Raw genomic sequence first — 16,497 nt, 5'->3', positions numbered from 1 at the left:
GTAAACTTGGATTTAGATTATCCTTATCCAAACCTATTAAACTTTTTTTTAGGTGAAAACTTATTAAACTTATCTAAACTTAATTATTTTATCAACATTATTTACAAAAATAATAATTTGTCAACAATTCAATTTTTTTTCTATTCTTTTTTAAAAATTTATAAGGAAGTAGAGTATTGGTATTAAATAAGTGTTCAATATGGTCCAAAACGGACTCCAAACCCAAAATTCAATAGAGTTAATAACCCCACCACACAACACAATAAACACTATTTCTCCTTCCTTTCTCTCTCTTCTCATCAATCATTTCTCACTCTTAAACTCCCCTTTCTCGCTCTCTCTTTGTCTTCCTCCAATCATACATCACAACACTTTGAATTTTTTTTCAACTCTACAATTACACCAACAATTCTACTCTAACAAGCAATCAATCCTTAATTTTCTATCAATTTTTATTTATTCTTAGAGTAATCCTCAATTTCACCCTTTAATTTCCTCATTGTATTTTATATAATTCCCATCAAATTCTCTTTCTTCACGTCTCTTTTTCTTCTCCCTTTTTTTGAAAGATCAGTTTTTTTTTTTTTTTTTGGTTTGATGAATTAATTTCTTATATAAATATATAGATGCATGTAATTGCTTTTGCAACTATTTTCCTTTTGTCGTCTCCGTTGTCGTCGCCGTTTCCGTTGCCGAGGTTTCTTACTGAGTTCACAAGCTCCGACTCCGTTGACCCGTTTCAGGGTAATATTCTATTAAATATTATTTTTTTGAAAATAATTTGTGGGTGTTTCTGAATTTTTCATCTGTAATGTGAATTTGCAGTTTTGAATTCTGGGTATTATTTTTTCCCCCAATTTCTGGGTTTTACTTGAATTTAATTGGGACTGATTTTTTTTTTTTTTTTTTTTTTTTTTTTTTTTTTTTTTTTTAAGGTATAGTGATATTTCTGCTTTTTTGGTGTTAATTTTTTTTAAATAATTTTTGTACTTAATTATTTATTATTTAATTTTTAATTTTTGGACTTAATAGGGTATGATGATGATGATGATGATCCTGGTGTGATTGTGATAAATAATTTAATATTATTTGAAAATTGATCAAGGGTTTTGAAAATTGTATGGATTAAAAAAAAAATGGAAGTATGAAGTTAGTTGAGAATTGTAGCCACCTGTCCTTTCTTAGAACTGAAAGACTTGTTTTGCTGGGAGATTTTGAGTTAAGTTAACTTGTTTGACTTTACAAATTAATGGTTTTCTTGCTCAAGTGATACTTCACATGTTGTATATTGCTTCAAGTTTTAGTTTAGCTGATTTTATTATCTGGGGTTGTAATGTGTTCAATCACAGTTGAGAAACCATTTAAGTTTTGTGCTGGCAATTTGTCTGGTGATTGATTGATTGTTGACTTCGTTGGAACTTGAAGGTTGTTTAGCAATTTTCTCGTTTCGTTGACTCGTATGATCGCACAGTTTGTGTGCCTAGAATTAGTGGTTATCAATTATGTTGATTGTTTATTGGTGTTGGCTCCAAAGTGCAGATCATATACTTTTTTCTATTAGATAAATTGGATGATGTATGCCTTTTCTTATCTTTTCTGAAGTTCACCTTAACGCATGTTGTAGGATTTGATACCATATACTTTTTGCTATTAGATGAATTGGATGATATATGCCTTTTCTTATCTTCGTCGAAGTTCATTTTAAATGCATGTCAATGCTAGATGGATCTAAAACTTAAGCTTCGTAGATATTTGGTTTTCTGCACCACCCCCTCCCCAGCAACCTGTGTCCAGGAGCATTGTCAGTTTGTGAGAATGCTAGGAATTTGAGTTCTGATGCATATCTTTTGTATGTATATTATGATATCCTAACTTGATATGGCCTTCAATATGTTTGAGTTATTTGTAGCCTTTTGATGCTGCTATTCTGACGTAGTGCTCTAAATTGGCAGAGAGTAATTAGATGGGTCAACGTGCTGAAGATTCTGTTTTAGGTAAATTTTTGAGATCATTTTTCTTTGCTGAAACATTTTGAAGATTGCCGTTTGATTAACAGTTGCAATATATATCTCTTTATGCTAGGCTCTTGGAATATTCCTTTAGCGGGTAAACCCAAAGAAATGGGAACTGGTGCGTGGAATATTCGGCGCAGCCCTATGTATCATACTTCAAGTGACGCTTCTTTATTTTCCAGCTCATTACCTGTCCTTCCACATGAGAAATGTAAGTTTTAAAGACAACCACTTTGCCACTTAATATACTCTATGGAGTTCTGACCATACTGATTTGCAGTAAGCATAAATGATTCTGCCAATGGTCGGCAAGCTGTTGATGATGGTGCAGCAAATTTGGACAAAGTGGAGCAAGACGTTGAAGGGGTTGATTCACTTGATGATGATATTGTTAACCATACAATTGATTTTGTGCTACCCGGTGAAGATGCTCTCTTTGCTGATCTTGCGAATGATTATGATTTTACTGGACTGGCAAGCCAGGTGGATGATATGGAGGAGGGTGATTTTTTTGGTAACTTGGGAGGAATGGAGTTGGAAAATGATGTGCAGGATACCTTAAGCTTAGATATGTCCAAATTTAGCCTCTCTGATGGCATAACTGGTAATGGAATGATTCAATATGGCCCTCCAAATGCTGGAGCAATTGCTGGAGAACATCCCTATGGGGAGCATCCATCTCGAACTTTGTTTGTTCGTAATATTAATAGCAACGTTGAGGATTCTGAATTAAGAAATCTTTTCGAGGTAATTTAGAGTTGGGTACGATTAAGTACAGTACTTTAGCATCATTATTGATGTCCTAATCTGGTCTGCGAAGTTAGTGTAATCTACCAATCTCCAAGTATTACTAAGTTGCATGACTTTTGTTGAACATGGATTCTATCAGCACACACCCATCTAATTATTCCTATTGGTTGACTTGTTTATTATTTTCCTTGGTGTATAACTATTGCTAAAATACTCCTGCTATCTATATATATATATTTGGTGACATGTTGCAAGTCAACAAAACAAAAGGTCCAAAAATTTAAGTATTGAACATGCAACTACCGTTGAAATCTTATTTTCCTTTTGTTAATTTGTATGTGCTTTGTCTATTAGTTTCAGCCGGGATGCCAGGCTTCATCAATCATTTCTTTTAATGTTTTGCCTGTAAATTACATGGAACTCTGAAGAACTTGTGATTGAATTTTGTCGAAAGTTGGCTGATTTTCTTTTTGTAATGATTGTGATCTTCTGGCAACAGTATATTTTTCTTATGTGTGTATTTTTAACTGTACGAATGCTGAGGTTTGGATTAATTTTTTTTTTTGTTATGTTGTTCAACAGCAATATGGTGATATCCGGACACTGTACACAGCATGCAAACATAGAGGCTTTGTGATGATATCATATTATGACATTCGTGATGCACGATCAGCCATGCGAGCCTTACAAAATAAGCCATTGCGCCGGAGAAAACTTGACATACACTTTTCAATTCCCAAGGTTCCAGATTTTTTTTTTTCTTAAATACTTTTTTTGTTTTTGCTTTTGGTAACCTTTAACAATCTCAAGTTATGTTTTTGTTGAACATTTCAGGATAATCCATCTGAGAAAGATATTAATCAGGGGACGTTAGTAGTCTTTAATCTGGATCCGTCAGTTTCAAATGAGGAACTGCGTCTAATATTTGGGGCTTATGGAGAGGTCAAAGAGGTGATGGAGTTCTCCTTATACATATGCTTTGAGTTTATTAGTTTTCATGTTTTGGTAGCTGACATTAATCTGACTTGTTTATTTTATAACAGATAAGGGAGACACCACATAAGAAGCACCATAAATTCATTGAGTTTTATGATGTCAGAGCTGCAGAAGCAGCACTCAGGGCATTGAATAGAAGTGACATAGCTGGCAAACGCATAAAGCTTGAACCTAGTCGTCCTGGTGGGACACGTCGGAAGTGCGTAGTTTTCCACTCTTCTACCCTTTTAAGATTGACTTCATTATATGCCAATTTTTTTAACAGCCTTTATCATTACAATTTTCCCTATCTATATATGAATTTGTGAAATTTATCCTTCTATACTTGTTTACACGATATATTGATTTTTGTTTACTAATTGTACCCTTCATATTGTTCATGTAAAATGAGTGATGTTACCATGCAATAATGATCATAATTGTCTTGCAGCATCTCTTCATTCTGTGAATGTCTTGATATATAGCTTTTGGCAAAATTTTCCTTCTGCTATATGTATTTAGAACTAAGGCTTCCTTCTATTGATGCATATGCTCCTTACCTGTTGCCATTCTATCTTTGGGTGTTAATTGCTTTGCTATATGGCAGTGAAAGGCTATCTGCATTTGGTGGTCTTCCTTAATACCTTATGATACAGCTAAGTGGGGTCTGGTGGTAGCCACTAGGGTATATGTGTGTTTTCTTCCCTTTTTTTTTTTTTTTTGAGTACAAGTATAAATTGTTGTGCCTTTTTTAAATCCGCTTTTAATTTTCAATAAATCCAATCCAATGGATGGATTTATTCTTGGTTGTTGGTTGTACTTCCTCCGTAATTTTTAGTTGCATCAATTTCCTAAAATGGAAATTTCAAATTAGTTGCATTACTTTCATTTTTAGTTAATAAACTGTCTCTTTCTCTTTTCTATCACATGAGTCCCTTCTTTTTTTTCACTCTCTATTTCTCTCATCTCCAAAAATTGCCTAGGAGTCCACAATTTGCAAAGTGATGCAACTTAAAAAAAAAAAGGGGAAGTATAATATTTTGTCTCAAATTCTTTTACATACTAATCTTGATCAGTTTACTGAGATTCTTGTGTCCTAAACCGGTTGAGATATCATATTGACATGTGAAACGCGTGCAAAGATTCTTTATAGGACTGTTGTCATAAGGGATATTATAACTTATACTTTTGGTCTCTTTGTGTTATGGTGACCCTGTTACGTATTAACCTGCATTTGTATAATTTGATGAGATTGTTGCACTAGAAGAGGAGGCTTCATCGTGTGATGAAGCTCCTACTGTTTAATATTTTGTTCTTGAATAAAGCTGACTGTATATGTATTAGCAGCTTGATGTTGCAATTGAATCAAGAGCTTGACCATGAGGAGTCTCGATTTCGGCATCATGTTGGCTCCCCGATAACCAACTCCCCGCCTGGTAATGTTACAATATTGGTGTCTTCTGATATGGTAATAGGTTGTATAATTATTTTATTTATCATATGTGTCATGGAGCTAATATTGCCCCGTTTACATGGCAGGAAGTTGGTTGCAGCAGCTAAGCAGTCCTGTTAACCATAATGCTGTGCACGCTTTTAGCAGATCCCCTGGTTATAGGACAATGAGCCCTACTACCAATAACCATCTTCCTGGATTGGCATCAATTCTGCATTCTCAAGCTTCTGGCTCTCCGAAGCTCGCACCAATTGGCAAGGATTTTGGTAGGGGAAGCCATGTTGAGCAAATGTTTGCCAATAATTCTGAGCAGAGAGCCAATTTACACACTCCCCATTCATTTCCAGAGCTGAAGCTGGGCAGCCAATTGTCTGGCTCCATGTCATCATTTGGTGCATCAACTTCAAATGGATCTGCTATTGAAACACTGTCTGGGCCCCAGTTTCTTTGGGGAAGTCCCACCACTTTTTCTGAGAATGCTAAGTCAACTGCCTGGTCCACTCACTCAGGAAATCCCCTAGTATCTAATGGACATCGGCATGGGTATCCGTATTCTAGTAGACATGGCCCGTATCTTAGTTCAGTCCAGCATCACCAGCAGCATGTTGGCTCTGCTCCTTCTGGTATTCATCATCTTGAAAGGCACTTTGGCTTTTTTCCAGAATCACCTGAGACATCATATGTGAACCCTGGTGGTTTTGGGGGCATTAATCGAGCTCCTAGCAATGGTAATTACATGATGAATGTCGGTCCTCGATCTGCTATGCATGCTGGTATTGCAGGAAACATGTCTGAAAGTAATTCCCCTAGTTTTAGAATGATGTCTTCACCAAGGCTTAGTCCTGTATTCCTTGGTAATGGTCCTTACACAGGGCAAACAGTTGGAATTGAATCTGAACGCACCCGCACTCGACGGGTTGAGAGTAACACAAATCAGGTTGATTGCAAAAAGCAATTTCAATTAGATTTGGAAAAGATTGCCAATGGCGAAGATGGCAGGACAACCCTTATGATAAAAAATATCCCTAACAAGTATGGTATTTCTGCACTTTATTAGAAGTGATATTGAATATCATTTTCTTATTCTTTTGACTGATTAGTTTCATTGTCTTGCATCTAGGTATACTTCAAAGATGCTGCTAGCTGCTATTGATGAAAATCACAAAGGCACTTATGATTTCATTTATTTGCCCATAGATTTTAAGGTATCTTTGTAGTTCACTGGAAGTGAACAATTTTACTTAAAATTCAATTTCCATGCAAACTTTGATAATCTTTCTCTAGCTGACTGTTCTCTGGGGTTGATTTTGAATGTGCAGAACAAGTGCAATGTGGGTTATGCATTTATCAACATGTTATCTCCATTACATATCACCCCGTTCTACAAGGTACCAATTTTTTATTCTATTTTATTTTTGATTTTAATGCCTCCTCGGCATCCTGCTACCGAATGCTATATGCTCTTAAGCAGGGCTTTAAACAAGTTCTGGCATTTAATCATATTGCTGATGTGTTTCTTAAGGAATGTAGCATTGTCTAGATCAGGACTTTGAATTTGCTTCCATTTAACCTAAATACTTCGTATGTTAATGAGACTTGCAAGTTGCATCCATTCTCATCACTAGCAAAATTCATCCATCCTCATTGTTTCTCACAAGTTGCTAGTTTCTGTTCTGTTTTCTGTTAGTTCTGTGTTTGTCCGATCATATGTGAAAGAAGTATTATGATCCATTTGTATTGAATTTACCGAATTTTGTTTCGTGTGATTTAGGCATTTAATGGGAAGAAATGGGAAAAGTTCAATAGTGAGAAAGTTGCATCCTTGGCATATGCTCGCATTCAGGGAAGGACAGCCCTTATTGCCCACTTTCAGAATTCTAGCTTGATGAATGAGGATAAGCGTTGTCGACCAATTTTATTCCATTCAGAGGGTGACGAGGCTGGTGAGCAGGTACTTGCTTCCCTCTGAGCTTAATTTTCTATTTTTCCTTTAAAGTTTCCTTACGGCCTTACCCTTGGAATCCTTGTATTGTTTACGCCTTTCCTAGAACACTTGTATTGTTTCTCCTGTTATTGGTTATTCCTTAATGAAATTATAAGGTATTATCTGGTGCACCTTTCTTGTAGATCATCCAGGAGCATTTGCCTTCAACTAGTTTTAACATCCAGATGCGTCAGCCAAATGGGCCAGAGTCAGGCGAATTCTCAGGAAACAATGGAAATGATGATGTTGAAGAGAAATCAGATGAGCTTTTGTAGAGGTAGAAGGGCTCGGCATAACTATACTGCAGACTGGCTAATCTGTGCTAACTTTCTCGTATATATGATGGTGAAGTGTACAAATTAGGAAGAGGTGGACAAAAAAAAAAAAAAAAAAAAAAAAAAAGGTTTAAAAAAATTGGACTTGGAGTGTCAGTATTTGTGTTTTGGATCCGGACTCCTGGTTTTTGCTTTAAAGCTCTAGAACCACCGTGAGCAGCTACGATAAGTCATGGTTGGCAAGATGATTTAGGTGACCGAAGGCTGAACAGCTGGAAGTATTTTTTTTGTTTTTCTGGAAAAAAAAAAAACTTTGCTCAGCCATCGAGTGCCCTGAAGTTGTGAATAGTTTTCCCTCTACTCTGTTTTTTCAAGTTGGGGCCCTCTAAATTTTTTGCTATTTCTGAGTCGGATCAAATTGTGCATAATTAGTATCCGTGACTCGGTCTGTCTTATGTTATGGCTCAAGTGTAATATTTTGAGAAATGTGTTAGCAATGCTATTTACAAGCCTTGTACAGTGGGAAATGACCATTGTCATGGAACTCAGAGACTAATATATATATATTTACAGTTAATTTATGATGTCTGCTCTCTGTTCTCTGTTTCTTCACAGCCTTTGTTAATTCTTATACATCGATAGTGTTGTTTTGTTCCTTGCAGTAGTTACACGAAACTCATGACTTGTAGGAAAGTTTGAACTGCAGGATGTGTTTCTTCAGTCTTGCTGTGCTCAGGCAGGTATATCGGATTATCGGACATCCGTTGGATTATGTAATCTGACTTCAGAAACGGTTAATGCCTGATTTTAGGTGGAGGTGGTTAGTGGTGAATGATCCGTTTTAGGATTAGAACTAGCAATTTAGCCTGTGCCTCTTTTTGGCAGCAGGATAAACAAGGAATTAACTTGACTATTATTTCTAGCAGTAGAAGCTAGATTGTAGGTAGCTTTAGTACTACTGTAGAGAGACATACAATCAGTCGTACTGCAACTAGTCTTCTTCTTGACACTGTAGGCAACGTCTGATGGAGATTGGAGGGGGGACACTAATCTTCCGCATCATTCCTGAATGGCACTTGGTTGATGTAGACTTCCTTCTGCTTCTTGATCTGGTTTTAGGAGTTGAACTAGGTCCTTTACCTACCCTTCTGCATGACTTACCTTTCTTTCCATGTTGCTTACTTTCATGGCTAGCCGAGTTTGTTATCCCATGGCTTTGATCAATATCCCTTGTAGGACCATCTTCCTCTTTCGAGTTGGTCTTTGCTCCGGCTGGTTCTTCGATCAACTCCTTTTCCATGGTCATTGTTTCTTGCATGCTGCTGTTTTGGTGGCTTTCAATTTTTCTGAACGCATCCTCGGAGACCGCTATTTCCCTCATACTCATGGTTGTGGGGTCCCTCCATCAAGATATTTGATTTTTCTTTGAAGGTTCGAACATTGATAAAGGACAGAGAATGGGGATGATAAAGAGTTAATAAGTTAATCCCTTTCCTTGAATTTACTTTTGTGCATCTGTTCGGGACTCGTAGGGGTGACAATTTGGGTCAGCTGGTCAGGTTCAAATTAGATTTCGGGTCGATTTTGGGTTATGCTTAGAAGCTATAAATATAGTGTAAAATTCAATAATATTATGACTCCCTCCGTGTTTTAATAAGTGTTACAATACTCGTACAATTTCCACTTTGACTGTTACTTGGATAATGCTAATGGGTAGGCCGCCTTCTCTCAGGGCAGCAATAGACTATAAGTAGAAGACTGCTCTATGAGAGCTTATCAAATTCGACCGTGTTTTAATAAGTGTTACATTTTTTTTTGGGCAAAAAATTACATTTAAATATTATATCTCTCTTTTCTCATGATCCCCACTTTACCTCACTACTACTTTTTTTTAGATCTTTCTTTTCACATTCATAACTTTTCAATAAAGTATTATCCCCATTATTTTTTGTTTTATAATTTTTTGATACTCCAACAACCTTATTTACCTCTTATTTTATTTAAGTCAATTAAATTGCCTAAAACTATATGCCGAATCGGGTCGAATTTGAGTTGTTCGGGTCGGATTCGAATTCTCTCATTAACTTCGGGTCAGGGGTTGTTAGCTCGATAGTTGGGAGATTGTTAAGAACTTGGAGGTCTTCTTGGTGTTGACAAATCTCAACTTATCTGAGTGACGAGCAACGTGAGGGGACTTGGGTTATTGTTTTATTGTTCAGGTCGGATTCGAATGCAACGATTCGGGTTAGGACATGGGTATAAGACGGACACGGGGTTGAACACAGGTGGGGCAAACTAGCATTTGTAAAATAGGAGAAACATGTAAGGCAAGTTACAAAGCATCAAAACTAGTGCTGTCAAATTTCAAACCGAAACCGTTTAACTGCCCGAAACCAACCGATCCAAATGAGAACCGAACCGATTAAAAACCGTTTTTTTTTAAACCGAAAACTGACCCGAACCGTATTTTAGTAAACCCGAAACCGAATCGACCCGAATAATGTTAAACCGTATAAGAACCGAACCCGTTAACAAACCGAACCAAATATAAACCGAACTGAAAGAGAACCGAACCGTATCTAACCCGAAACCGTTTAAAGTGGCAAAAAAACAGCTTACACCGAACCGTTAGCAAACTGCTACCCGTTTGCACCGAATCATTTAAAAACCGAACTGATTGTAAACCGAACTGGTTATAAACCGAACTGTTTATGAACCAAATCGCTTCTAAATCGAACCGTTTACAAAAAAATTTATATAATTAAATGGATTTTTTTTTTGACGGGAATATAATTAAATGGATTAAATATTAGAAATCTTATAATATTTTTTTTTAAAATAGCAAGGCAAATCATTCATTAAGGATAATCAATGTTCACAAACAAGAGCAAAACAAGCAAGCTCAGGCCCTGCCTCAAACTATTAGCAACACTACTGCCTCTAGTCATGTATACATTTGAGGTGATGAAACCAAATGAACAAAAAGCTTGTAATATTAAGTACCAAGGCTTGGCTGAAGGCATAATAAATAAAATTAATTCACAGAGACTATTAAGCATATGATTACATTGATTCTGTGAGTAATAATGAAATAAAGATGGGAGTGTGCTAGTGACATGAATATACTATTAAGCTATGTTTTAATTCAGATTCAACTATAATTTGACTATTGAAAATATTCCACGATAAATACAATTGAGCATAGCCCTGATAATTTGTAAATTGCAGTATAATGGAACCAATAGAACTCGCTTATTATCAACATTAATTTAGAAAGTTCAGTCTCCATGTCTTGCGAAAGATTTCTGATTATGAATGCCACCATTATTTCCAAAGAAAAGCAGAAACATCCAAATTCAAACAATATATCATGGGATTACTGAATATTGTAAATGTTTAGAGCTTATCACACAAATTCATTCAAAATTATATCAAGCTCAAGTTACCTGAATTTGGAGATTTAGGGCAGCAAACACCGATGAGAGAGAGGCAGAATCAGGACAGCTTCAAGGTCCGCCGTGAATGAATGTATGAGGGAGACGGAGAGGCGCTGAGCCTGTGAGAATGAGAGGCGCCGTGAGCCCGTGAGTGGTAAAGTGAGAGTGGTAAAGTGAGAGGGAGAGTGAAAGGGTTTCAAAAGGGTTTCATGTAAATCTAACCATTGATTTTTTAATCTATGGTTCAGAATGGTGATCTGTGTGTGTTGTGGGAGAAAGAATCTAACTATTGATTTTTTTTAATCTATGGTTGAGAGTGGTGATCCGTGTGTGTTGTGGGAGAAAGAATCTAACCATTGATTTTTTAATCTATGGTTGAGAGTGGTGATCCGTGTGTGTTTGTGTGTTGTACATTCATCTACAAAAATATTATTCCCTCAATTCTTTAGTATTTTTTTGCCCCATTTGATCGGGATCAGTGCCCAAGACACGTATTAAAACATCTACTAGTATATCTTTATTTTCATACACGTAAAAATTATAAAAACGTTATATATATTAATAAAATGTATAAATAGATAAATTTAAAAAGATCACTAATGAGTCTGTAACTATGTACTAATACATACGAATAACGATGATACGGATATTTAACTATGAGATGGTTAAATGCCATGTGTTAATAATGTGTACATATGATCGATTGAACTAATCAATGTTACCTTGTTAATTAGTCATTAGTGTTTTCTTTCATTATACAAATCAAAGCACTTTGTAATATCTTCATAACTTCATGAAAATATATAATGATAAACGAGTCATAATTATCAGTCTTGTTGACTAATCAAGTATCGAATTACCAAATTGCAAATTTTCATTTCACAAGAACTCATCAAATCATGATTATGATACTATGCGTAGTATATAAATGATTAAATAAGAAGCATATAATAACCTAATTGTAAAAAACAATAATACATTAATACACTAACTCTTATAATCTACTTCGTAATAAACGAGTAAGATCAGTATGACTAAACTTGAAACAGAACATAATATGTATTTATAAAATCAATGAGAATTTGTTTATAATATGATGCCTAAATAAATAAATATGAAATGATTCGCGACTTTATATAAAACTTGTGAACGCAAAAGGTTAGCAAGTACTATCAAATTTCAAGCCAAAACCCTTAACTGCCCGAATCCAAACAACTCGATAAACAATTTATTTTTTGAAACCGAAAACCGACCTGAATCGTAATTTAGTAAACTTGAAATGGAACCGATATGAATAACGTTAAAGTGGTTAAACCATCGAAGAACCGAACCAGTTATAAACTGAAACGAAAAAGAACCGAACCAGTTAAAAACTGAAACGAAAAAGAACCAAACTAGTTATAAACTGAACCAAAAAAGAACCGAACTGTTTCTAACCCGAAACCGTTCCCAACCCGAAACTGTTTGAACCGGGATAAAAACCGTTTACACCGCACCGTTAACAAACCTCAACCCGTCTGCACCGAACCGTTTACTACCCGGACTGTTTACAACCCGAACCGAATTAAAACCGCTTAAGAATAAACCAAACCGAATCGAACCGATAACTATTTAAACCGAACCAAAACCGACCCGTGAGACAATTAAATAGATTCCAAACCGACCCGATTAAATACCGAACCGATTTCAAACCGAACCGAAACCGAACTGTCAAACCGTTTTGACAGTACTAATCAAAACTACTACCTCTAGTTCTTGTTACTTGCAACAATTTCTTAAAACGGATGGTTCACATTACTTGTAACATATTTTTTTTCTTTCCTTATTTAGTAAGTTTTTGGGTGGAATTTAACCAAAATACCAGTAAGTTTTTGGGTGGAATTTAACCAAAATACCCTTACTTTTTTTAACCAACTTACTTATACTAATTAGGGGTGAGCAAACCGGGTACCCGGTCAAAATTTTAGGACCCGGACTTGGAATTGGTTGGAACCGGGTCCTAAAATTCGAAATCGGAATTGGAATTGGTTTAACCGGGTTCTAAAATTTAGGAATTGGAATTGGAACCATTGGGTATCGGTTCCGGTTGCGGGTACCCACTTATGTATGTAATTGTTAAAATATAATACAAATTATAATTCTTATTTTAATTAGTATCATTTTTAGTGTTTAATACTTATATTTATATATGCATTAAGCTATTTGTATTCATGTTAGGTATTAATAATACTTTTTTATTTTACAAATTGGATACATTCAACATATTTTTATTATTTAAAATTTATTTAGTTTACAATATATTGGATAACCGGGTACCCAACCGGTTCCGGTTCCAAAAAGTTGAGAATTGGAATTGGAATTGGTTATAATCGGGTTCTTAATTTATTACCCGGAATTGGAATTGTCGGGTCCAATCTCAGTTCCGGACGCACCGGTTCCAATTCCGGGTACCCGGAATTTTTGCTCACCCTTAATACTAATAACGATATCACATTATCTTAAACATTTGATTAATTAACCTAACACTTCCCACCAAAGTTACTCCCACCCATTCATTCCACATCTTCCCAACCACCACCATTAAATGCTTCAGCTTTCAATTCATCAATGAAGATGGTTGGGTTCTTAAATTTCTGGATATTTCTTTGAAATAAAACCCAAACCCTAGGTGTTTTCTCACCCCCTCCCTCTTCTCAGTTGAACTCACCCCCCTCCCTCTCTTCACTTTCTGAGTTTCCTCACCTCTCTCTTCTATTTCTGTCTTTGTTTGTCTCTGTTCTTCACTATGACCACTCCAAACGACGATCATCCTGACCTTTTCTGCTACAAAACACTCAAATCTGGTGGGTCTAAGGCTAAGGCTTTCTCTCAAGCCACAAGATACAAGCCTCACCGAGGAACTGGGTGTATGAAACCAATTCATCGCACTTCAATCATTGCAAGGAGGAAGATCCAAGGTGTAAAACTCACTAAGTACATCTATAATGATGACAAGGATAACCAAAGGCGGTTTGTGAGCCTAAGGTTGAAGATCAACCACCTATGCACAACCTCTTGAGCCACCAGATCTATAGGGTTAGTCTCTCGAGTCTCAGATCTGGTGGCTCACACCATATGTGAAACAAACGGATGCTCCGGATGATTGGAGATCCGCCTCCGACGGTCAAGTTAGTACTTGATTAAGGAGTAATTAATGCGGAAATTAAAGTGATTGGGTCTCTCTAGGTGAGAGTGTTTAATGTGTGTAATCTGCCCTTTTTTTGCCCCTTAATGAGGATTAAGGGAGGTATTTATAATCTCGGGAAACGTGCCAATCTAGGTTTAGGTTAACCTTGGGCTGATTGGGCTTCCCTCGGAAGTTGGGCCTAGGCGACCGGCTTCTCCATTAGGCATGGAGTATGCCACGTGTCATGACATAATAAGTCCAGGGTGGACGAATAAGCGTGTGCTACGTGGTAAGCCCTGAGAGGTCCAACTGGGGGACACTTGGCAGGACCTGATTGGCCCACGTGGCGCATTTCGATTGGTGGGAGCAAAATCCCCTAATCATTTGCCCCTCACAGGTGGCACGTGACTGGTCACGTGTTACCTGTGACAGGTATCGCCCTGTAACAGGCGACGGCCTGCTACAGGTGTCACTCGGCGAGAGGCCGAGAGATTCTCCCGCCAAAATTTTGAATTCTGGAAGTGACCCTTCGCCTTCTCACTTCGCCTATATAAAGGAGTGTTGACTTCGGTCATTTTCACACTTGAAAACTTTGTGAGAGAACATTCGGACCCCTGAACTTGCTCTGACATTTTGGACCCTTTCTGCCTACCGCCTGCTCTGACAAGCCGACTGCAAAGGATTTTCAGAACTTCATCAATCGTCACTCGTTCAGGTAACCGTCGGTTCTCTTACTCTTAATTTTCTCTTTACTTTATTCTTTTTTGAAATGGCATCACGGAAACACACGACACGACCTAGGTTAGTGATCAGCCGGTCACCGGGGACGGCTGAATCTAGGACTAGGAGTGCCGCCTGCCCTTTTCTGGACCCATGTTTGCCCTTTATACAAAGTCCTACTGTATCTGTGTCTATGCAGAGCATGATGGCCAGAACAAAAAAGACTGCCAGGATCTCAAACTCAGACGGCTCCTCCCACAGGGTGCCGATTAGTGAAACATCTGACCAGGCGCCAGATGTGGAAGTGAAACAAAGCGGCTTGAAAGCCGGCAGTTCTGAGGGAGGAGTCAAAGTGACCCCTTCCCATTTTTCAGTTGACAATTCTACATTCTCTCCTGCTCCTTTTAAAGGAGAGGAGGCGGGCCCCTCCGGGAGAGGGGAGGAGTCGTCCTCTTCGGACTCGTCAGAGGACGATTCCGAGTCTAGCTCTTCTGTCCATGCTTCTCTGGACACAGAAGAGAAAAACAGTCGCCTACAAGAGGCAAGACTTTCTCACGCAGTTGAGAAGGGGGACGATTGGGCGGAGCCATCCGCCTCTCACCGAGAGCAAAATACCCCCTACTACTGCACGGTACCTCGGGGCCGGATCACGGCCATGCAAGAGAAAGTGGAGAGCTTTATCGCAAACCACACAATGGGCCCCGGCTTTTTAGTGTTCGTGCCGGATCCAGAAGACACAGTCGTCTGGCCGGCTGGTACCAGTTATGATGGCGCCTGCTTTGGCTGCTACGAGGTGGCCATCAAGGCTGGGCTGCGCTTCCCACTACATCCGGCTGTTCAGCGGATCTTGGATGGGTATGAGTTGGGGTTATGGCAGTTAGCCCCGAACTCCTGGGTCAACGTACTCGGCTATGTGGCCGGGTGCGAACTGCACGGGGTGGAGCCGAACTTCGAGGCTTTCGCCCACATGAACTACCTCAGCCGGACCCCTAAGGCAGGCGGTACCGGCTGGTATCAATTGACGAGCCACAGGGGCTACCTCATGACGAGAGGTAAAGCAAACAAATGGAAGGACTGGCGGAGCACCTTCCTTATCATTGAGAGTTCAGACACAGAGCTGAACAAGCGCTTCAACAGGTGGAACAGGAATCCGCCCCTTCTTGCAGGCGGCCGCAGCATGCCGCCTGTTCCCCCCAAGGCTAAGAAAGAGATCCTAGATAAAGGACTCTTCAAAGTAGAGTCGAAGGTGAACTCTACTTCAGGGGTACGAGAGCAAGTACCCCTGCACTGCGTCCCGAGCTTCAAATGGCTCTACGACGAGTACTTTTTGGCCACCTGTGGCCTCAGCGGTCGGTGCTCAAGAGGTAGCCGGCCTGTCGAATACTCTGTTGTTCCGTGCATTTCTTGTTACGACTTTTATTAACTTTGCTATTTGTTTTTGCAGCGGACGCCATGAGCAAAATTACCGCCTCCAAGACTGCGGCGACCATGTTGCTGGCCTCCATCATGCAACAGTCTTCAACCGACTCCCCCAACAAGGGGGCACCCTTGGTGGGCTTCGAACCTTTCACCCTCTTTTTGGAGTTGTGTTTATGCATATACTGACTCTTTTCTTCTTTTTTAGACGGGCGCTCCAAGAGCTTCTTCTTCCCAACAACCGGACCCCAAGGCCCGGAGGACGACTGTTGCGAGCTCTCCTGGTTCTGCCAGGAAACATGCGGCGGC

General features: G+C 38.5%; 1 protein-coding gene across 3 annotated transcripts; it reads left to right on the top strand.

The window, feature by feature from the left end:
- The first annotated feature begins 288 nt into the window (after window positions 1-288).
- On the top strand, window positions 289-8,033 carry LOC110690035 (protein MEI2-like 5). 3 transcript variants are annotated; one of them, XM_021866863.1, is made up of 13 exons: window positions 289-744; window positions 1,953-1,994; window positions 2,083-2,223; window positions 2,293-2,759; window positions 3,345-3,503; window positions 3,597-3,713; window positions 3,806-3,957; window positions 5,082-5,173; window positions 5,277-6,222; window positions 6,311-6,395; window positions 6,510-6,578; window positions 6,962-7,141; window positions 7,318-8,033. In XM_021866863.1, the coding sequence occupies exons 2-13, from the start codon at window positions 1,964-1,966 to the stop codon at window positions 7,447-7,449; spliced, it is 2,571 nt and encodes an 856-aa protein (XP_021722555.1). In that variant the 5' UTR covers window positions 289-744; window positions 1,953-1,963; the 3' UTR covers window positions 7,450-8,033. The 3 variants fall into 3 exon arrangements, with proteins under 3 accessions (XP_021722555.1, XP_021722562.1, XP_021722567.1); XM_021866870.1 differs by having other exon boundaries at window positions 1,910-1,994; XM_021866875.1 differs by having other exon boundaries at window positions 290-744; window positions 5,085-5,173.
- The last annotated feature ends 8,464 nt before the right edge of the window (window positions 8,034-16,497 follow it).

This window comes from Chenopodium quinoa, unplaced genomic scaffold, assembly GCF_001683475.1.
Source record: "Chenopodium quinoa cultivar QQ74 unplaced genomic scaffold, ASM168347v1, whole genome shotgun sequence".
NCBI classification, from domain to species: Eukaryota; Viridiplantae; Streptophyta; class Magnoliopsida; order Caryophyllales; family Amaranthaceae; genus Chenopodium; species Chenopodium quinoa.
Note: the sequence above shows the minus strand (reverse complement) of the source record. Positions and strands in the feature narration are given on the sequence as shown.

What these genes read in the sequence shown, in the direction of transcription:
- LOC110690035 (XM_021866863.1), top strand. Translation starts at nt 1,964, where the DNA reads ATGGGTCAACGTGCTGAAGATTCTGTTTTAG. An exon ending in ATATCACCCCGTTCTACAAG is followed by an intron (nt 6,579 to 6,961) that starts GTACCAATTTTT and finishes CGTGTGATTTAG; the next exon opens with GCATTTAATGGGAAGAAATG. An exon ending in GTGACGAGGCTGGTGAGCAG is followed by an intron (nt 7,142 to 7,317) that starts GTACTTGCTTCC and finishes CCTTTCTTGTAG; the next exon opens with ATCATCCAGGAGCATTTGCC.